The sequence below is a fragment of the Andrena cerasifolii genome, chromosome 10 (genome assembly GCF_050908995.1).
Source record: "Andrena cerasifolii isolate SP2316 chromosome 10, iyAndCera1_principal, whole genome shotgun sequence".
Taxonomy (NCBI): domain Eukaryota; kingdom Metazoa; phylum Arthropoda; class Insecta; order Hymenoptera; family Andrenidae; genus Andrena; species Andrena cerasifolii.
In genome coordinates this window covers 9,526,652-9,548,425 of record NC_135127.1, presented here as the reverse complement: position 1 = coordinate 9,548,425, position 21,774 = coordinate 9,526,652, and the positions used below count along the sequence as shown (strand labels likewise).

General features: G+C 49.0%; 3 protein-coding genes across 6 annotated transcripts; all 3 read left to right on the top strand.

Moving 5' to 3' along the window:
• Positions 1-4,439: 4,439 nt before the first annotated feature.
• Osi24 (Protein) lies at positions 4,440-8,862 on the top strand. The gene is made up of 5 exons (XM_076821426.1): positions 4,440-4,634; positions 4,988-5,692; positions 6,764-6,883; positions 7,170-7,456; positions 8,102-8,862. The coding sequence occupies exons 2-5, from the start codon at positions 5,116-5,118 to the stop codon at positions 8,522-8,524; spliced, it is 1,407 nt and encodes a 468-aa protein (XP_076677541.1). The 5' UTR covers positions 4,440-4,634; positions 4,988-5,115; the 3' UTR covers positions 8,525-8,862.
• A 472-nt stretch (positions 8,863-9,334) lies between these two features.
• Positions 9,335-14,232, top strand: Osi2 (DUF1676 domain-containing protein Osi2). Of its 4 annotated transcripts, none has more exons than XM_076821427.1 (5): positions 9,335-10,797; positions 12,048-12,193; positions 12,482-12,785; positions 13,021-13,214; positions 13,292-14,232. In XM_076821427.1, the coding sequence occupies exons 2-5, from the start codon at positions 12,070-12,072 to the stop codon at positions 13,660-13,662; spliced, it is 993 nt and encodes a 330-aa protein (XP_076677542.1). In that variant the 5' UTR covers positions 9,335-10,797; positions 12,048-12,069; the 3' UTR covers positions 13,663-14,232. The 4 variants fall into 4 exon arrangements, with proteins under 4 accessions (XP_076677542.1, XP_076677543.1, XP_076677544.1 ...); XM_076821428.1 differs by having other exon boundaries at positions 10,237-10,302; XM_076821429.1 differs by lacking the exon at positions 9,335-10,797 and adding an exon at positions 11,325-11,732.
• A 5,994-nt stretch (positions 14,233-20,226) lies between these two features.
• LOC143374376 (uncharacterized) lies at positions 20,227-21,352 on the top strand. The gene is made up of 2 exons (XM_076822498.1): positions 20,227-20,728; positions 20,991-21,352. The coding sequence occupies exons 1-2, from the start codon at positions 20,227-20,229 to the stop codon at positions 21,350-21,352; spliced, it is 864 nt and encodes a 287-aa protein (XP_076678613.1).
• Positions 21,353-21,774: the final 422 nt, after the last annotated feature.

Here is a 21,774-nt window from a genome sequence, read left to right as displayed (position 1 = left end):
AGTGGAGGAGGTCGTCGAGGCAGCGGGAGGAATTTCGTGTTCTCGACGCTTTGGATGCTTATCGAGTGTAGTTGGATGGAGGATAAGTGGTTCGGTGTTTCTCCTATTTACCATCGCAAATTTTTTTCAGGGAAAATGACAAATTTTTTTCGAGATACGAGGCCTCTGATAACACAGCCTCAAAATTTTTTGAGATACGAGGCCTTTGATAACACAGCCTTAATATTGTTTAATACTGTATCTTAACGTAGCGATTAGAATTATATTTGACCTGTGGATGCAGAGTAGGAAAGGTCTTTGGGTAATTAAACGTAATACACAGTCTCTTTAGTACGTAATGCTGGTGACCCAGGAAAATGTGCTCCTATTACTGCAGTCACTTGTCATTCAGACGTACGCACGTCTACAGTGATTATTAATGCAGGTATGAGAAGATGCTCCCTACTGTTACAATGACCTTTCATTCTGGAGCAGACGCTTGTGACATAAGGAACACATAAATTCCTCTAGCTTACCGTTCAAGTCATTTTTCACTATTAATCAATAATAATGGTTCATAAACAAGAACCATATCCATTATTCTTTCCATTATCCTCGAATTTCACCTTTCAACCTTAAAAAACCCTCGCTTCGATAGACAGAGGGTTTACTCTGAAACGAAAAACTCCTACCACCCCTTAGCACCTGCAATTTACAGTACCTCCCTCCATCATACCAAGAATATTAATATTACATCAGCTGTGACATTGCCTAGACTCTCCAAAGCACCTATCAAGCTTCCTGCCGTCACTCAACTTGCTGCTCATTATCAAGTACTCTACGCCACATAATCGCTCCAATTTGCCTCAATCGCGCATAATTAGCGCGGATGAAGACGGCAGCGCGAGGCTGCCAGCGTAAACCAGCCTCGAAGCCATCTCCAGGCATCTTGCCCACACCGAAACAAACCCATACCCAGGTGATGCTCATGCAGGTGGTCAAGGTCGACCCCTTGGAAACTCGAAAGGGGCCTTCGCAATGACCTACTGACAGATTTGGACGCGCGCCCAGGCCCACGGTGTACGCGCATGCCCGCTCCCGTATGAACGTGTTGACCCGCGCAGCGACGAACGACAGACCGTTATCGGCCCGTGGAAAACCAGGCGGGGCACGGATGTGGCGCGCGTCTTCGCGCGCGACGCTCTTCGGGTTCGACGCGAGCGAGCATCGCGCGCCAGCCGGTTGCACGACAGCGAGTACCTGGTAACCGTCCACTATGTAGACATTAATAACAATGATCCAGCCGATCGGCTGAAACGGCCGGAGCCCCGGGGATCGAGGCAGCCCGCGACACGCAGCCTGAACCCGCCTCTCGCTAGAGCTCGACCGTTACGTTCTTACGTTCGAGTCGTGTCGCAAAGGGTGTATTAACATAACGGCACGTCGCGATGCGTACTCCCGATGCTCGATACATAGACATATCACGGAGGTCCGAGTGGCGCCGACGGGCTCGCGATCCATCGTGGACGATGATCTTCTTCAGGTCGTCGATTTTCGATGGGGCCCGGAAGCTTTCGCGCGCTCACCGGGGGACTGGGACGCTGTTTCAGAATGTAGAGTTGGGTTTGAGTTGTGGAAATTCTGGTGTGCTGGTTGAAGGGAAGATTCCAATGGTTCGAGAATGCTTAAGTGTATAGGACACTCAAAAAAAAATTTCGGAAGATTGGAAACTGCCTAGAGCAGTCCGCGACACTGGATTCGACCTCTCGTCGCAAGGGTTGCAGCTAGAGCTAGACACAAAAGTGTCGTGGTGTAGACGTACCTTTAGGTGTGGGGCGAGAGCTGTCGCGAAACATGGATAGTCGGATTTAGCTATGGGGGATGAAACTGGAGGATTTAGGTTTCGAGGTGAAACTCAATTTTAGGCAAATAAGGACAACAGTCTTGTACAAAGCTGTATCTTTACAGAAGAAAGGGTTTAGCTCGCAAATGTAGTAGGAGGAGGATTACGCTGAGAGGTTGGTGTGTCATTAGGGAGAGGTAAGCTATTCTTGGCGTTTTTGAACCTACTTAACAGATCGCAGGGGCAGATGTATGCAATTTTTGGTAAATTACGGCTGTACGTAGGTAGCCACGCCTGGAGTGTTCCATAGATACGTTCAGTACATGATTTATGACTGAAATACTTCCTCCTGTTGCTAGGCCGCAACATCTCTTCGGTATAAGCTGTACTCTTTTGAATTCGTTTTTTATGACACTACTTGTGTGTAGAAGAGCAGTCATTACTCTGTTATAACTAGAAGATCAACATTCGGAGCCAACTTTGTATGCACAGAAGTTTGCGCATGAAAGCAATCGTAGAGCACTTTCTAAAACCGGTCGGACTTTTTGTTCTTGGTCGCCCCTGTTTCTGGGCTTCTTCTTTTGGACTCGCGCGGGTCAAGTTTGCCCTAGGTGTCTTCTGAAGTTGAACACTTCAATCCGCGATCACGACGTAGTATCTTCCTCGATGAGCATCGAGTTCAATTGCTACCGCGATTCTACGTAGGTACCCTACAATATCCTCTCTCTAAAAATTATTCCCCGTAAACTCCAAGCATTTCCTACGTCACCTAGCATCATACACATTCGATTCCGATCCACTATCAACTCTCGGCTCTATCTCAGTTGCAGATCAAACTCTGCCTCTGTTAAACTCACTTCTATTTTACAATCTGCGTGCCATTGTGATAAAAATCATTTTTACTATCCACGTCCTTCTCCCGATAACAGACACCATCTACTAACACCTATTGCGCATGGAAAAGCATGCCAACCGGTGTCGATAAAAGCTAGGTGTTTTACCCGTTCGTAGCTTTTAGCCATTAATATTCACTTAAGGAGGAAAGATCTCGAGGATGTTGCAGTCATGGTCGAACGTCGGCGAGCGTTACACACGAGGAATCCTTTTTAAAAAAGAAGGGGGGCGGCCCCTTTCATCGTGACCCTGTTTCCGGAACGAAATACATATTTACTATGTCCGAGGCGTAGCCCCGGCATTGACATTGAACGGAGCAACGATAACAGCGATCCCAGAGGCGCCCGTTACCAAGAACCTTTGTGATCGATTGAATCATTGCCACGGGCTGGCGAACGTCATCGACTCCCGTGGTCCCGTTCCTTTCATCGTCATTGCTCATCCCGCTGGCTCATCTAATTCTTCGCAAACGTAATCCGCGGAATGACAATCCAGCGCGCCAGCATTCCTAGGGAAAGTGTCCGATTCAATTGGCACTCGGTTTGATATTCAAAGCGTGTCCGGAGTTCTCCTGGATCGATGTAAAACAGGCGATCGCAATCACGGGCTTCGCGGAATCGACCTGTTGCCAGCGAATTCGGGACGAGGCTCCACAGAGAAATCGCTCGTAAAACTGTACGACGGTCATTCGACCCGTGACAAGTTTGCTTGGGCATCGAAGACACATCCATTTTCCCCTTATTACCGTTAGCATCGCGGTTTTTGGACACGATTGCCGGCGATTCTGATTCGCGATGTTCGTTTAGCCTTTCGGCGGGATGGAAAAATGATGTCGAGACCGGATTTGCAATCCACTCGGGATGAAAAAGCCAGTTTTTCAACGATCCGGATATTTGTGACAGAGTTACTGTGACGCCAGACAAAACAGGATTTCTATGTCCTCTGTGCTAATTAAATAACTCGTCAGCATTTACTCCGCAAGCTGCTCATCTTTCGAGCCCTCTTAAGCTCGTATTACAAATGCAATGGCATAAAACTGCGAGTTCTATGATTTAAAGACTCCTCATAACGCCCCCCTGAGCTCAAAGTATGATTCAAGCGTTACGTGCTTGGTAACTGGCGTTAAGACACAAACGCATCGAGATACCTCTGTCTAAACGCACCGACAGCCACAGAATCTAGACCAGCAATTATTACCGCACTTCCGTATCTTCCGTTCATTTCACCTACACCATCGCTGTTTGCAGAAGAAAATCATTGTTCAAGCTCGTCCATCGTAACACTGTCGCTAGGATCTTTTCTAAATCGTTCACCGGGAACTAATGGGTGATTTGGAGAACAGCAGCTACCCAGTGCACGTTCAAATTTCATGAGCCGTCGAACGCGGACGTGCCGTCTGCGGGCGCTAGGATGGTCGATGCTTCGATCGATTGATAGACAGCGAATCTACAGGGAGGAGGGGAGTTGACGTGGAGCGTCATCAGCCGAAATTCCAGCAGGTGAAATCGCTTGTTGTTAGACCCGAGTCGAATTCGATCGGATTTGAATGGAAGAGGACGACGACCGTCGACGCACGAAGGTGAAAGAGAGGGGCCCGCCGTTCAGAGCCGACGAATGAACGAACTTGGCACAGAGGAAGGTGGAAAGGAACGGACAGAGGGTCGGACAGACGGGTGGCCGGGTAACCCAGATCGAAGGAGTCCAGCCGATCCTACGAAGACTCGCCAGTGTCGAATCGACCGTCGCGCACGATTCCGACCTCTCGCACGTTCCTTTCGCGCGGCGTCGTTGTCAGACACCCCTCGATCGCTTAAAAAGGACCCCTTGGACCTGGAGGCTTCACCAATCGACGCGGACCATTCTTCGATCGAGATAGAGGAGATTCTTGCGAGGTTCATGTCATCTACGCGCCGTGACAGTAAGTACAGGGTGCATACCCCTATTTCCCTAGACGAGACTTGATAAATTGGTAGGAATCGTTCCTGACAATTAAGTACAGGGACCATATACTCATCCCTCTACACAATCGAGGCGATAGGATAGTTAGTTTTCATTTCTATCTATTTCCATTCGTTTCAAAGCGATCTGTTCCACCAGCGAATAAACCCCAACGATCCACATCCCCCCGAGAGAGAGAGAGAGAGACGGGTAAAACGTCCACCACGAGGCCAGAAAGCCGCTCGGCTCGTTGTAAGCCGTAAAAAGCGCAAGAGCCCGAGTGCTCAGCGGAAGATCGGTTTTACCAAGTCCAGTTGCTTTTGCTGTTCCCAGGGGACGTCGAGCGAGCGCAGCGGACCGAGATGCAGTTGTGTTTGAGCAGTAAAAGTAGCTAGCCGAGAGAGAGTGTGCGTACGTGCCAGTCCGGGGACAGGAGCGACCGTGATCGAAGCAGAGGGACGATGGGTGGACCGAGAGACGGCGCGATCCTCGCGATGCTGGCGATCGCGTGGCTCCAGTCGGCGGTCGGGGTCAAGGACCACGTGGTGGCCTTGGACGCGACCAGCCACCCGCCGCAGGAGGACGCGATCGAGAACGAGGTGTCCTTCGCGAACGAGGAGTCCTTCGGGAACGAGGAGCTGACGGACCATCCGCACAGGATGCCCGGGAAGCCGAGCAAGCTCGACATGAACGTGAACCAGATGATACAGACGGACGACAGGTCGCAGTATCAGGTGGAGGCGGCCAGAATGGAGAACGCGACCGTGTCCAGCTGCCAGGACGACGTCACGGTGCCATGCGCCCGGAAGGACGTCACCGAGCTGCTGGACAGGCTGCCCAGGATCGACACGTACAACGTGACGGACGGCGTGCAGATAATAAGAAGCCAGGGCGCCGCGAGGAAGAACGAAAAAGGTAACGACCGGACGGACGCAAGCCCACTCGATAAAGTTCGCCGGTATGCCGGAGAGCACGTAGTAAAGATACGTCTGAGCCGGGACATGGTTCCTGGCAGAAAAGCTAGAACCTTCTTCAACGGTGAGTCCACGGTAACGCCGAGTCACGCTTTCGTAACTTGCGTACCAGCGTCGCGAGAGATTCAGCTGGCGATGTTGCTATGGACGGGATTCACCGCGAATACCATCCGAATCGCTTGTCACTGTTTTCACTGTGCGCGGGGCGCCGAAAGTGGCTGGGCCTTGATCGCAGGAGTGCCCAACGTCGATCGGTTTCATTGTGCGAGGCGGGAGTCAGGGCACTGGTGGGTTACGGGGTTCTTAAGGCTCGGAGAATTGTTTGCCGGGTCGATGGTCGTCGAGAAAGTAGGGGCACGGTTTTGAGTCGACTTTCCCAAAACAGGAATCAGAGGTGGGTGAGGAGGGTAATGAGAAATGTACACACTCGAGCCTCGAGTGGTTGGAAACCTGCTTTCCGTTGGTACACTTTTGCGCCTGAATACTCAAATTGTTGATCGAGGTCTGGGGGGCAGCAGGTTTCGTCGCGGAGGTTCCTGGTATGATAATGACCATGAAAGTTCGATCCGGCGAGCATAACGACAGCCGATGGACGATGTCCTCCGCCATCAGGGCCCAAACGCGCTTTCGATTGAATAAGAACGAGGATGTACATACACGCATTTCTGTGTTGAAAGAATCAAAGATTTTGTAACGAGAGAATGGGACTCATCACGCTGTGCGATGACGAAACAGTGACGCCGCTATGCTAGCCTAACGTCCGCGAGAGATCGATACGCATCAGAACGAACGCTTTTTCACATCACACGATTGGCTTTTTGCGTGCTAAAAACGGTGAAAGAGGCTGGGTCACCGCTGATTGGCAAATAGACAAAACGTTCGGCTTCACCCGCGGCAATTTCTTCACCGTCGAATTGGAATCGTTGCCTGTCGATTCTAAATTTCACGAGGCTCTATCGAATGATTTTCAGCAGCCCCGGCAATTTGGAGAGCGTCGAGCGAACCGACGGAGACGAGAATACGCAGCATGGCTTTCAGGACTAACCGCAGGGCTTTAATTCGCTGGTACTTTTGCTTTCAGCCATGTTTCAGGGAAAGAGTACCTTTTTAACAGGATTCGGACTTGGTTTTCTAGCGTTTGGCCTGAAGAAGCTGCTGCTACCTCTGATTTTCGGTGTACAGGTCATTAAGAGCATCCTGCTGGCCCTCTTTTTACCCAGCATCATCGGCAGTATCGGGAATATCCTCGGCAAAGGTGGGCATCTCATCTCAATGTAAATGATATCGTATGGAAAATGATGTTTCGGAATCTCCTCAGGGTGTTTCATTCATCGTGATTCGTTTCAAATATTTCTATCACTGGTTTCCTTGAAGGACATGACCTTTCATCGAGACTAAAGCTCTCAAAGTTTCAAAGTGTTACTTGGAGGCGATATATATTTTTTTTTTTAAACAAAGGACAAAGCAGGGTTGTTTAAGTTGATCACGATAAATAAGACACCTTGTTCTGCTGGAATCTAATTGGTCATTCCTCCTCCCAGGAGTTTCGTCTTTCGCGCAATCGGGGCACACCACGGCACAGCCAGAAGAGAATTTCGAGTTCAAGGATAATTCCGACCTCTACAACGACGATTACTTGTCTCGACAGCCTGTAGGGACGTTACCTGCCTCCGCGATGTACGACGAGAGCATGATGCAGAAGAATCCTGACATTTCGTCGCGGTACTCGTTCGTCGATCCTAGAATAACCCACGCCAACGCCGTTTCGGATCGTTACTACACTAGACACATAGCGGCTAATGGGCTCGCCAAAAAGCAGGACTTCAAGGTAACATCCCATCATTTCCCATTTTTGTCGTCATTCGAACTCACTTTTATCTTGCACCCTTAACAATCTAACGTTCATCGACTACATTCCCTACATTTACAATATTTCGATGCCTATTGCCCTCTACTAAGGGGCCGTCCTTAAATTACGCAACGGTAATTTTAGCGAATTCTTAACCCCTCCCTACCCCAGTATAAGAATTCGTAAGATTTTATATTCCAACCCTCTCCTTACGTAATATTTTTGTTACACTTACTTTTTTCAGTTATTAAAATTCTTTTAAAGGTTTATATAATTTATTTAACTCGGTTTCGGGAAATTTAAACTAAAACTACTTTTCTGGAAAATTAACGATAGAATTTGTATTTATTTAAAATTAGGTTAAACGATATTACGTAAAAAGCCTTACGTAATTTAAGGATGACCCCTAACAGCTGTTAAATTTCTTCCACACTTCACTGTCAGCATTTTAATTTCCACTGTTCTGCACTCACCACTTCAGCTTCCACAGCACTGTCCACATAACATATAAATTTCTACTACTCTCCACCGTTTTCAACTACCCCTTCACTGCAGCCTCGCAGCTCAACCGTAGCAATTTTTCTATCTCAAACTCTTCCCAAACCTCGTTAATGTCGACGACAGGTCTTCCACGAGATCCCGACGAGCTCGCTGATGCTGACCAACTACGACCCGTTCTACTCGCCGCTGTTGTCGCGTCTCGACGCCGTCTTCTCTCGTCTGGGCCACACGACAGAGGGTTGCAGAGAGTACGCTGTGTGCGCGATGTACCGAAGCCCGGCGCGGTACGCGCCCTACTCGAACCTGGTCTCCGCGCAATTATCCAGGGAGCTGAACGAGCTGCGGAGGCCCAGCAGCGACAACCCTGACGTCCTGCGGTTCTTCCGGTACATGAAGGCCGCGAAGGACGGCCAGGACGGCTTCAAATGCGAGGACGCGTACACGAATTGCGCGGTCGCGCGGGAGGACGAGGGTCTCAGGCAGAATCAAGCCATCCTGGCGACCTACCAGGACATCGACAAGTTGGTCCACGCGAGGAAGCTGTAGGGGGTGTCGACCCCTCAAGAATCGCCACAACTTGATTCTAGGAACTGAAAGTCTGGTCAAAGGGCCTCGTGTTTTAGTGGCCCTTGACAATGCATTTTGTCGATCGCACGCTGGTATGCAGGCATGAGTATCTTGGGAGGTCTGATAGAGGTTGCAGTTCGTAGGAATAGCGCGTAACCGACCCGATGATGTTATTTATAAGCGAGGTAGACGTAGTCGGACTGATTTAGAGCCAGATATTCGATGGCTTGAGCGAGATTAGTGCTCTAGAAACCTGGCAACTGAAGTGTGGATAAACGCGTAATGGGAGTTTTGGTTGCTTGGCAAGATTACTTAAATTGGCTCCTATTTGAATACTTTCACGTCGAGTATTTTAGATTCCAAGGTAATGGCTATACGAATGTTCAGTCGCTTTGAATTTTGAGCAGCTTGAATAATCGATTACTAAAACACCTCGTCGTTCAGATATGCGTGCATTTAGACACTCGGGACACCGCCTATGCGGGCATTGAAGTCTCCACGTGTTACTCATCTTGGACATTCGAATGCCCAGTTATACGGTGTCCCAAAGCTTTCTCTCATTAAATATTCGTACATCCATTATATCTGTTCCTTAAGTATTCAGATATTCATGCATTTTATTACTCGGGCATCTACATACTTAGAGATTTTGAATATTCTATCACCCTGGCATTGAAGTCACCATACGCACAGTGCTTTCCACATTCAAATAACCCAGTATGTACTTCTGTCGAGTATCAAAGAATCTTTTAGGTATCCACGAACTTAGATATCCCACATAGGTATCTATATCTCAATGATATTAGATTTTGGTTGTCCGGAACAGAGAATATTTCACAAAGTACAAAAAGCCCCCAGTAGTCGCCGTACTTGCATACCCGCGTACATCGTGCTATTACAAAGCCAGGAATGGAAAGTATTCCATGCGTTTCGTTTCCAAATCAGCGCAGGCAATTGCATAGATCACCCGGTGACCATACACGGTCCTGATTGAAGATAATGGGCCACTTGGTCCTCGCGAAATGGCTCCGCGCATCCATGTCGCCTGGGAGTTTAATAGTGAGACATAGAGCCGACGATCGTTATATCGACCGCGATGATAACGGTATACCCCATCCAGCTGGATTCGCGTATACCACTGCTGGCATTTAAACGTTACGCTGCTGCATTAATGGCTGGCTAGCTGTGAGCACAAGCAGGCCCGATCCGCGAACTGGACTATGCGTGACTTTCTCGAACGAGACTCTAGACGCGTTCGCGTCCGTTGTTATCAGTGATTGTCGAAGTACGCGGAGTCCAATGCGTGGAATCACTGGACTTCGCGTACACGGAAGATCGTCGCGTCGCGTCGCCGACGGCGCCTCGATCTTCCGACGACGAAGCACAGTGATTCACGATTTAGCGTTTAATTAAGGCATCACAGGGAATGATCGAAGACCGCGGCGGTGGTTATCGAGACGCCACCCTTAATTCATACCCTCGAGCCACCCCCGGTGTCGCCCAGCGCCCCGCGAGATTAGTTATTTATTTATTCCGCGCGCGCGCGTCACGGATATCGCGGCTGTTAATTTATTAATCAACCGTGCGAGGTGCACGAACTTTCCCGCATAAATTAATGCTCATTTATTTATTCGAGCAGGGTCAGAGCGTCGACTCGATGCGTCCTTGTGTGTACAGTGCGCCAATAAATGCTGTGACTGCGCTACTTATCTCCTATCTTTCATTAAAATTGTACCGCGACGTGATCGAAGACGCGGGTAACGTTTCGTCACGCGATGTTTGTACTTCGATCTGTCCGAGTCCTAGTGAAATTTCGTTTGCGAAACAGGCTCCGGCGACCGTGTGACGGGAAGGGCCAGCTAGCGTAGAACGCCGTGGCCGTTTGAGTCGCGAGAGAAAACGAAAGGAGCAGCTCGATGACGCACGCTCGATCGTCGATTACGAAGGAAAGTCCAGTGACTCCGTTTCATTTCTCGCTCCTGCTCGTCCCTCTTCGTTCAGAACCGCCTGGTTCCGGTCCTATATCCGGGGGGACTACTTTCACTTTCGATTTTTAAGCATCTTTTTATTTTGCCACCGGTGCTCCGGCGACGACCCACGGATCTTCCCCTCCCCCGCAGCGCTGCCCCTTCGTATAAATGAAACGGCCGGACACGAGCGGACGCGTCGCACTGCTCCAAGTTCATCCTTCGGTGTGTTATTGGCCGTGATTTAATCGAGATCGTGCGAACACGCGTCTTCTCTCGAACAAGGTGAGGATCGTTTGCTCTCGCGGCTCCAGTTTACCGAACCTCTTCGCTGGCACCTTCGACTAGCTAATATTTACTCCAATACACTTTCGTTGCTGAAAGCAGAGTGACCGCGATAGCTGCCACGTGATCGTAACATTCTGCTGTTGCGTCGACGTGCCTGTAAGAGATTTCGTGTACAATTTTTGGGCTACCTACCTTTCTGCAGGATTTTAAGGGAAGTAGTACAGATTGGATGATCAATCATAACGGTTGCGTCTTGAGTACAATGATTACAGTAGCTGTTCCACATTCATGGTGCCTTCCTACGGTCTCAATACACTTGGTTTGATGTAAAATCGGTAGGAAAGAGTAAAATTAATTTATGTATCTTAGCGAAGATTAATTTCGAATCTTGTCTGCTCGATACGCTTGCGAAGAAGTCTGTATAATATGAAAGCGATTATTCTTCGGCAATCCCTCGTATCAAGGACCCAACTGTTCCAACTCTTCTTTTTATTAGTCGAAACTACTCGACACCTTTAAATCAGTGTCGATCTTCTAATCCAGGTTCTCCATACAGAATATGATGGACGCAGGGTAATCTCAAACGCAGTTCGGTTTGCGATGAAATTCTTCCACGGAATTAATCGGAATTTAGGAAAATTCGGGATCCATGGATCGAGGGGAATGCGTGATCGGCGTAACGAATATCGTGCACGCGCGACCGGAATACAAGGTTACGGACCCGGTTCCTTTCAACCCCGAGATCCGATTGGCTCGCCGAGCTAACGGCACTTCGGGATCTACAGCGCGGCTACGATCCAACTTGCTCTTCAGCGGACATTCGTGTCTGGATCGTGGCTCACGGCGAGCGTCGCTTTTTTTTTCCCTTCCAAAGCGGTGAAACGATGCGGTTCGTTCCCGCGTTTCGAGAGCCTGTCACTTGACGAACATCGGTGAGGGATCCATACCGATTTTTCATAGAAAAGTTCGCGATTTCTTCAATGTCGACGAGCCATTGTCCATGGAATAAGAATCCGTGCCTCGGAGATGAGAGGGGCACAGCTGTTTCGATAGAACATGAAGAGTTTTAGTGCATTCCTCGCTGCCTCGATTTTCACTTGGAATTTTTTCGGTCGAATGGTGGGTCTGTCGTACGTGGAAGGAGGTAATGCGGGTTTCGTGCTGTCGAGCACGTGAGAGGAGCGATTAAGCGTGGTTTGACAAGTGCTGCACGTGAAACGGTTGTCGATAAAGCGATGTGACTGCAGGTGCAACACTCAGGTGAGCAGCATGCGGCCAGTGCAGTTGCTGGTAACCCATGGTCCGGTGCTGTGGGTGCTGTTGATGACCTGCCACGCGGTTACCTTCGAGGATGGGAGTGATGGATCGTCTGCTGAACAATCTGAGGGACGTGGTAAGTTTATCGAGATTGTTCGATACTTCGCATCTTGGAAGTTTTTAATTTTAACTCTTCGAAGCTGATGATGCGAGCATAAAAGCTTATGAATAACGCAGAGTAATGGTTAAACACTCCCACCGCGAATATAGTTTTATTTCGGATGACCGAATACAAGTGAATTAGCCATCTATAATTTTATTAGATTTCGATCGATCGTTGAGTAAATGACTGTGTTCCAGTTACAAGCTATAGCATGGTAATGCAAGTCGATCATCCGTAACTAATTACAGTGAATTCTTTTAGAGAACCAGGCGCCGCAGCCGCAGGTACAAGGCTCTTTCAACAGGACTCGAGAGGGGAAGGGACTTTTCGATTGGATCGGCTTAGGGACAGGTCGAAATGTCGATCCGTACATGGCGAAGACAAATAAGGGCTGTTTGAATGGTGATTTAGCGGAGTGCTTCAAGTCCCAGGCGTTGAGTTCCTTTTCCGACTTCTTCGACCAGTCTCGCTACGATCTGAATGATTACGTTAAGGTTGTTAGAATGTCTAGAGACGTGGTGAAGGAAGTGACTCGTGAGCCCTACGAATACTCCAGCGAGGCAAGGTACAAATTCCGCGGAAATCCTTTCCATCTTGAGGAGTAGTGGTAGCTTAGGCATCAGATTAACTTATGTGTCTCTAACTAAACGTATTGTTGGTCATTTCCTCTTTGTACTACGGAGTTTTACGACTTCCACTATCAGAGTATTAACGCTAATGTAGAATAGAGGAAGCAATGGGACCAGGGATAGTGTCTCCATCATCGAAATTTTCTTACATCGTGTTCTTCTTTATTTTAGATCCAGCGACTCCGAGTGGGACCAACTCATGAAGTTCGCCCTCAGGAAGGCCGAGAAGTTCGTGAAAACTGTAGCCATCGAGTTGCACATTCCAGCAGAAGAGACTGGAGAAAACGAGGTGTATGCTCCTCGATTCCTCGACGAAATTGCAGATGAAATCGATACCCTCGAGAATAAAAAGGACACCCTCTTCTGTAAGCACTCTGTTCCCTTGAAACAGCTCTGTCCATCAATTTCAGCACTCGAGTAATTCATGTTCTCTTTCTCGAAGCTCGTCATCAGCTGAAGAAGCTCCTGATCCCTATGTTGATCGTTCTGAAGCTGTTCAAGCTGAAGCTTCTGCTGTTCCTGCCTCTGATCTTGGGCTTGGCGTCCTTCAAGAAGTTCCTCGGCTTCCTGGCGATCGTGATACCCGGTCTGATTGGCTTCTTCAAGCTATACAAGCCTCTCACGCAGAATTATCATCCCCCAGTGTATAGCCAAAGTGGCATTGCCTACCCCCATTACAAAGAAAATCCCAGCAGCTACCCCTACGGCGATCAGGATGTCCATCATAGTCCAGAGTATCAAGGTTACCACAGGGACACCGTGTCCTTCGGGCAGGACCTCGCTTACCGAGGCTACCGAGACTATCAGTCGTAAGAATGCTGAATCCTTCGCTGTATTATTAGCTCTGTCGCTTCACTAGTTGGAGAACGTGATAGTGTTGTGCAGCCAGCACTGTTGGTAACTGAATTTGGACTTCTATGGATTAATCTATTCGTATTCTAAATTTTGGAGTCCTGTTATTGAGGCTCAATCGACATATTGAGGATTTAGGAACTCATTTAGGGACTCAAGTTGTGTCTGTAACTGTATTTTAATATGTCTTCTTATATTCTACTTTGTTTTACGTAATTGGCTCTATCGAATGCCTTGAAAATTGCAAGGTGCTGCCATTTCTGAACAGTGTGTTATTCAGGAGTTAGGTGATGTGTAAGAATGGCCATGTTTCGAGTTGAAACAGCGCAGACAGTTTGAAGAGACTTCCTCCCACGCTGTCATGATGTATATATTATTTAATTGTGCCTGTAGAAACTAATTTAATGAACGAAGCGTAGCATACTCTTCCTTCTGCGCATCGGACACTATTTATTTCGTAAGTTATTTAAGAATTCGTAAGTGTAACTTTATTTTTAGTAGCGAGGCTTAAAATAAATCGATGCAGTTTGTATATTCCATCGCTGTGGTCAAATTAATGATCCATTTTTCCTGAGCGACCAGTTGCACAATTAATAATTAAGCAGAACTTAGTAACTATCCCTAGGCAGTGCTATAAACGCATTGCTAATGATCACTGCACTGATGGAACCTGGGTCTGACAATAATTCTTTTACTGCAATTCATATTAATTTATTAACATTATGTCACAGGGAAAAACGTCAGAAAGGAAATTTAAAAACACAATTCTTAGCAAGCTAGTAGTCGCCAAGTGTAATGTAATTAACCATTGGAACGTTCTCACGGAAGTATTTACACAAAAGAAGAGAAAAGCCGGGAAAGCACTTTCTTAACGTTTCGATAACACCGGCGATAGTGATCAGACTTCCGTTCCTCTATTTGCCACGATCGTTTTAGCCAGGCATTAATGATGGTGCACGATGTTACGTTGCGCTGCACGATGAAACGGAAATCGTAGGAAAACTGGGCCAACGGAAGCAGAAAATGAAATCCCCCAGTCAAGTGGGGAGTATGACACTGTCAGCTGCTATATTCTTATAACAAGATAACCAGGAATTCGTCGATAAGAAAAAAATTAATCGGACACCAGTGTCCCACTTTGATTCTTTTACTTTTTGCCTCTTGAGTATACTATTGGAGGCCTGGATCAACACTAGGTTGATGGCGAATAGTAGAAAGTTAATTTGCCGAGGACACGAGACTAATTATCGTTTTATATTTTAAATAAAAGGGTCGAGAAGTGGATCTGGTGGCTTCGATCCATAAATCTTGGGCGGGTTCTATGGACTTTCATTTAGATATTCAGAAATCGAATCGAATACGATGTATTTCTCCTATTTATGATCTCGTCTTTTAGCTTCCTGCCCATTTTCGTCTTCACCCCCCAGCATTGTGTACTTTTCACATCATCCCTCATAATTAATCGGAAAATATAGTTTCTGAATTAGCTCCAAGCACAAGCGTAAAAAATGAGAAGATTCATCGCAATATCCCTTTCGTTTCAGACGAACTTCCCGCGCTGCGTCCTCCTTTAATTGCAACTGGTTTCTGTGTCGTATAATCATCCTAATTACGCTCGTATAATTCGACAAGGCGTATCGTCGGTGTTTTATGGCACTTGGCGTTCCTCCGTGTGCGAAAATGATCCGAAAGCGGCCTGGCCATTACGTTCCAGAAATATCTGACCTCGGCGCGCGTGGTTCCCCGTTTTCTCGTATTCCTGCGGCTCGCTATTAATTTTCCCAGCCGGAAGTTGCGGGAAAATCGGGCCAACAGCTATACGCTAACAGATTACGCCGATAGCCACACCTGTTCATTCCTCCTCGACCGTGCAGCTCCATGTAAATTACGTAGTCGTGCTTCGGATATCCTCTGAAATCGAGAACTCGTGCGCAGGTATGCACCCCGCATACCAATGAGCCAGGATTAATCAATCGGACGCCGCGATTAATTAAATTCCACGAATTCCATTTCAGATCCCTTCCCTTACCCGCGCTGCAACCATAAACAAGCGAGAAATGGGCCACTTTTCCATACCAATTACTAAAATGGAACAGCCTCTGAGATTCGATACCTGAATGGATCTCAACGCCATTTACGCGCTCGCTTGTTTTTTATTTGCTAAGCGACAGCAGCGTGACAAGCGATTCGAACCGCGTGAAAATCTTGTCAACTGTTCCACGCTTTTCTCTCTCCCCCTCTCTCTCTTTCTCTCTGTCTCAAGTGCAAAAGAGGGAAGGATCGTGGACGTGGCAACCGGTTCGATGCGATGCGATTCTCACTCGCGATCCTACGGATCGTATGGAACGGACTTGTTGACCAAGTGGCCTCATTCGATCAGAAGACCGGAAGCGGTCTGCCTCCCGGGGCGATACACGGAAAGCTGAGGCACGTTCCGTCGTCTGTCCATCGATCGCGAAAAAAGAAGTGGCGATTTTGTGAACCAGTTCGGCCATAAGATCCTCCCGTTTACAGGCATGCTCGGCTGCTTGCCTGCATTCCTCGCACGGTCGTGAAATTCGACGTTGATTTAAATCCAATTAATCAGGATTTAATGGCAATTCAAGCTGACGGGCAATGAAACTAATCTTGAAGGATGACGGCACCGTGACCCCGCGTTTCCGTCACATCTGTGAAAACTCGTCGATTTTTCGAGTTTCACCGAGGAGGCAAACCTGTCGTGCTACGAGTGAGAATACTTATCGGTATCTCCGTCTATCGGCAGCCTGCAAGTCAGTACCTTTTGCATTGGCAATCGAAACGTGCGCCATTCCTCTCTTATAATTTCACTTTTAAAGGTCAAGCTGCTACCCTTTATTCAGGATCAAGGGACGGAGGACGGGCTTACGTGTTTCTTTGCGACCCGACTCGCGAAACCAGCGTGCTAAAACGCACCGATATAAACGCGTCAACGGGCAAAAATGAGGGAACAAGGTTACTGGGAGAAAGTTAACACGAAACAGGTAGATATCAAAGCGCCCGAGCAATGCAAATCGGCGAACCTCACACGCGACTAGCGATGTTTCGACGATCGTGATCGAGCGCTGTTTAATTCTCGCCTTGGTCGACGAATGTCTCCTGCCGCTGGCTGAACAGCTTCGATTAGTCTCAGGGAGCTGGGATAGCGTTGAACATGCACGCGAGCAATTGCCGGCTTGATGGGATTCTCACCTATATGTGTGTCAAAACTGTTTCTTTTCCCAAGAAGAAATTGGAATTCAGCAAGGTACATAGATCACTCAACGTAGAAGATAGATTCGGTTTTGAGGTATCACGATGAGGAAAGCTGCAGCACACAGCTTCCACAGAATCGAAGATCCCAAACTTTTCAACCCCCTTGAATGGCACCCTTCGAGATCTCTAAAACCAGAGCGACGAGCTCTGAAGATCAGCTCTAAAAGACCAGCGACGTCCTACCTGGAGGATAGGATTCGCTAGGACTCCACCTTGAATCGACTCGAGATCTTCCGATTTCACCGGAAACCAGTCACCCACGCTGTCTGGTGACCCGCGAAACGGGCCCATAGTCGGCGACCCTGACGAATCCTCCGATTGGAATTCGACGTAACGGTTCGTGGAGTACCAAAACACCACCGGAGGACCGTGAGATCGACTCGACCACGGCGAATAATCGGTTACCATATACGATTCCGCGTTGGCACACTTTTTCCTGCTTTTTTCCCTCGCCGGCGTTTGCTGATGGCAATGGCGTGTTCCACGCAACTTCAACATTCTCCAAATTGAACGCTACCCCGCGGACTTCCCCGATGGAACGATTTTCGAAATCAGAACACGAAGCTCGGGCCCGCGTGCACGGCAATTTTCAATATGAAATGCAAATCGCGGCGCGCAGGACCGTTGCACATTGCCACGTGCCAACGCTCATTTTGGAGATGAAAGTTTCGAGTCTTTCACTTTGTTTCGAAATTTGGTAGCCGAATAAATTTGCTGCTACCAACGCGCATACGTTTCGCGAAGCTAGCCCATCCGCAATAAGAATTTCACACTAGGCGTAGAATATTTTGTTGATTATAAATAATCGGAAATTTATCATTTTAGTACGCTGTTTTACCATTGACAGGTGGCTGTTTTATTTCAGCAGTGTCTGTGTCAAAGGGTATCATTCTACTTGCAACGCATTTAAGAGCTAGAGTTGTTCACACACTTAAGTGCAATCGGACTATTTGCATACAATGGTCTCGTGCGAAATGCAAGTATGTTGGTTTTTCTGTTATCATTTTCTCTTTATCGCTCGCGAAAGCAGCCTGCATCGGCAAGCCGGCTCGGTCCAAGAGCGGATATCGTTGTTTTTCTGCGACCACTGCCTTCTTCGCCACCTCCTCACGCTGATCTCGATATCACCACTGCATCTCAGACGAATGTTGTCGTCTGATGGTCGTCTGATCGTGGCAAGAATTTCAGGAACTTCGATTCGATTTCAGAAACGCGAAGATCACTTGATACTACTTCGCTTTCTAATATCCTTTTTCTCATCGATGCATTGCGTGTTTGGGAAAGTGTATCGAATGTACGGGACGAATGATTTGCATTTAGACGCCTCCAGTTTTTCGTCTGACCGAAGTGGTAACCGCATTTACAGTGGAAAGTGTTTCGTTGATTAAACGTGGGATGCAACAGCGCTTTGTGCTTTGCTTCAGTTTCACCAGTGGGTAGTTAATGGGAGTTTATTTGAATTTCTCAGACTTTCCGAGGGTGTTTAAAGCTTCATCTTTGTTTCGGTAATGGAACCTGAGGGACAAGCCTACGGGAACTCGCGAATGCGCTCGAACTTGGCACACTTCGTCGCGGGCACGTTCTTCCTTCCTGGCGTAATTGTTTCCGGTTACGGCACGCGGTCCCGCGATATTTACTTTCTTTACGAGCGTAATATAACGCCGGCCCGTTGCTTTCTAGAGTGTTTTTCACCTCGATTTGAGCCCCCGTGTATCCGACGCGGGATCTATTGCGCGCACGTGTCGCGATTATCATTGTTCGCTTCTGGAGAAGTTTCTCCTGCATGCTCGGAGTTCAGGGAAAACAGCTGCGCGCGAAAAAAAGCTCGATGGCGGAATTAGACGAGGAAAGAGTCCGTGAAGTGGCGATGATAAACCGAGTTTTTCTGTGAAGTTTCGCGTTAAATCCTCGCGCGTGCACTTCCGGCGGGATCCTCAGTTACGCACGAAACACCGACTCCACGCTTTCTGCCCGAAAAGCCTGTGAATGGACGGCATCTTTTGTGCTCTCTCAGTGGTAGAAATTGGGGAACTTACAACTATCCAATCAACCCTTCACGATGTCAAGCAAGAACAGCTTCATGTTGGACCAAAGTCGACGCGAAGCTTCTTCAAATTAGAACCCAAAGATAGCTGCCTGAAGGATCGCCAAGAACCCCAAGAAACATAACGCTATCCACCCCCATCGACCTTTACCGAGTCCAAGTACCCAATGCCACACGCACATAGCTCCGAACTAAGTGCACCCAAGAAGCCCATCAAACTTCCCCGAATCGGACCCAGGGGAAACCTCCAACGTACACTCGGAGGAGCACCAAGGATCCGAACGTTGCTCCGTCTCCGTGCCCTAAGGAATCGATTCCCTGTCAAACTTTCGCAATTGCACGGGACAGAGCTCGCATTCTGCCTGTCGTTGGTTGGACCGACGCAGTGCGTGCTCCACATCCGTGACACCGTTCTCGCGGTCGTGTTGTAGCCGGGACCAGCGTGCTCCGGGAACAGGTCCGTGTGCGTGGACGCAGGTCCATACACGCACGCGGATCTCCGTCCAAGGAGTCCCCGAAGGTGTCACGGGGGAACCAGTTTCGCGACGGAGGAGAGGCCCTGATGTTGGGATCGGGTCGGTCCTCTTTTCATCGGGAGATCTCGCGCGTAGAAGGAGGCAGTCGATCACCGGGATACCACCACCCGTTTGCTCAACGACCAGTCAGCCGGCTGGGTGGCTCGTATCAAAGGCAAAAGTGGGCACCACCCGCTCCCCAAGTGGTCCCCGGCCCATCGACCGAGGGTGGTGGTCGTGCAGCCACGTTTCCACGCGTACGCTCGTGCCCGGCAGATCTACGTGTATATAAAGTGGCCGGGGCGAGACCACGGGTTCAGAATACTCTTCACGCTCGATCCACGCATCGGGTGACACACGCGCGAAGGGACCGCAGTGCCCAGTCCGACCAGGAAGAGGAAGAGAGAAGAGGCGCCCGTCCTCGCAGCGTGCCCTCGACCCAGCTTCCGTTCACCGCCTCCGAGGATCCAAGTCAAGGTGGGTACCCATCGCGTAGACCCCTGCTCAGTGGATGCTGCAGGGTGATTTAGGGGTCCGGGTGCGCGAATTGAGTTGACATTGAGTTCAGGTGAACTGGCTCGACAGGATCTCATTGAGTTTAGTAGATGCAATTGCTTCTTCTTTCGATAGTCAACCCTGGTTCCTTCTTTCAAGTGTATTAACACAGGCTTATCTCGTTCGCAGAGGAACACAATGAAGGCGATTGTGGCATTCCTGTCGATCTCGTGGCTGGCCGTGTGCCTGGCCAACCCGCTGGAGAAGCTCGACAAGATGAACGTCCTCGAGCAGCAGTCGACGACGATAACGGAACGCGCCAAGTACGAGGAGGAGCTCCTCCGTAAGCTGAACTCGAACTGCTCCCAGAACCACATCAGCAGCTGCGTGATGCTGAAGCTGGTGACGAACATGAACAAGTTCCTGAAGAAGGCGTCGATCGAGCTGACGGACGACATCGAGATAAGAAAAACCAGCCAGGTGTCCGAGGAGGTCGTCACCTTGCAGGCTGGCAGGAGCAAAGACGACGAGTCCGAGGTCCTCGAACTTGTCGCGAACAAAGTGTACGCGTTCATCAGGTCCAGGAGCATCAAATGGAGGATCCTCCCGGAGGACGACGTAGTCGTGTCTGCCTCCGAGGACGAGAACGGATCGCTGAACCTTAGCCTGTCCATCGAACGAGCGGACAACGTGCAGGACGGTAAGGACCATATTCAGACACAGTTAACTCAAAGTAACCCCTTACCTACGTTACAATTCACAACCCTAACCCATCATCCCCTGTACGAGCGAAAGGGAAACCACCTAACCCATCAATTGCTCCGTTTCTTTTAACACCAGTTGTGATACTTTGGGGCCCAGCGACTAGGTCATTCCTCAATAGACTTTACTGCCATAGAAAGTCCCCCTGGTTTTACCTTCCCCGACGAAAGTGACAACAGCTAATCTACTGGTTCTTCCAGGTCGCGGGAAGAAGAACAATAACATGGGCCCGCTGATCGCCGCGGCGGTGCTGAAGATCGGCCTGATCGGCGGCCTGGCCTTCAAGGCCCTGGCGTTGCTGGTTGGCAAGGCGCTTCTTCTCTCGAAGATCGCTCTTCTCCTGGCGGGCATAATCGGCCTGAAGAAGCTGTTCGCGCAGCAGAAGCACGTGACGTACGAGGTGGTGGCCCACCCTCATCACAGCTCCAGCCACACGTTCAGCGCGGACCACGGCCACGGCGACAGTTACTCGAGCGGATGGGCGAGAAGCTTCCACGGCCAAGGGACCATTTCTGGGCAGACTGACGCCCACGACTTGGCCTACTCGGCGCACGCGAAGTGAAACGAAAAGCCCCAACACGGATTCGTCGTGCCTGACGACGCTTCTCAGAGTTCGTTTGCGTCGAGTTAGGTCCTCGGCAGGCGCCGATCCTTGCCAGCACGTTCTTGCCATTAGTTTTACCGTAGTATTTAATTCCCCGATTCACTCTGCCCTCCCTTAACTTCTGTCGACTCCTTCACTCTTCCTCTTTCGCGGTCGTTCAGGTAGCTAGACACCCTGAACGATTTTCTCCTCCCCTTGGACCCTCACATGACTGACTTATGATGGACGAGACGCTCCTTTCATTACGAACGTGGTCGTGAGAATTGATGATTTCCGGCGTGGCAGTTTTTCGAGAATCGAGGGCGAGGTCGGTGGCATCGATGGCTGATTATTTCATTATAGCATCGAAGGTTTAACGAAGACTGATATTTATATGCCAC

Bases quoted from the DNA above. Each gene is read 5' to 3' on its own strand.
- Osi24 (XM_076821426.1), top strand. From the start codon at position 5,116: ATGGGTGGACCGAGAGACGGCGCGATCCTCGCGATGCTGGCGATCGCG. The intron at 5,693-6,763 runs GTGAGTCCACGG...TTGGTTTTCTAG, and splicing joins AGCTAGAACCTTCTTCAACG to CGTTTGGCCTGAAGAAGCTG. The intron at 6,884-7,169 runs GTGGGCATCTCA...TCCTCCTCCCAG, and splicing joins CGGGAATATCCTCGGCAAAG to GAGTTTCGTCTTTCGCGCAA.
- Osi2 (XM_076821427.1), top strand. From the start codon at position 12,070: ATGCGGCCAGTGCAGTTGCTGGTAACCCATGGTCCGGTGCTGTGGGTG. The intron at 12,194-12,481 runs GTAAGTTTATCG...GAATTCTTTTAG, and splicing joins TGAACAATCTGAGGGACGTG to AGAACCAGGCGCCGCAGCCG. The intron at 13,215-13,291 runs GTAAGCACTCTG...TCTTTCTCGAAG, and splicing joins TAAAAAGGACACCCTCTTCT to CTCGTCATCAGCTGAAGAAG.
- LOC143374376 (XM_076822498.1), top strand. From the start codon at position 20,227: ATGAAGGCGATTGTGGCATTCCTGTCGATCTCGTGGCTGGCCGTGTGC. The intron at 20,729-20,990 runs GTAAGGACCATA...TGGTTCTTCCAG, and splicing joins AGCGGACAACGTGCAGGACG to GTCGCGGGAAGAAGAACAAT.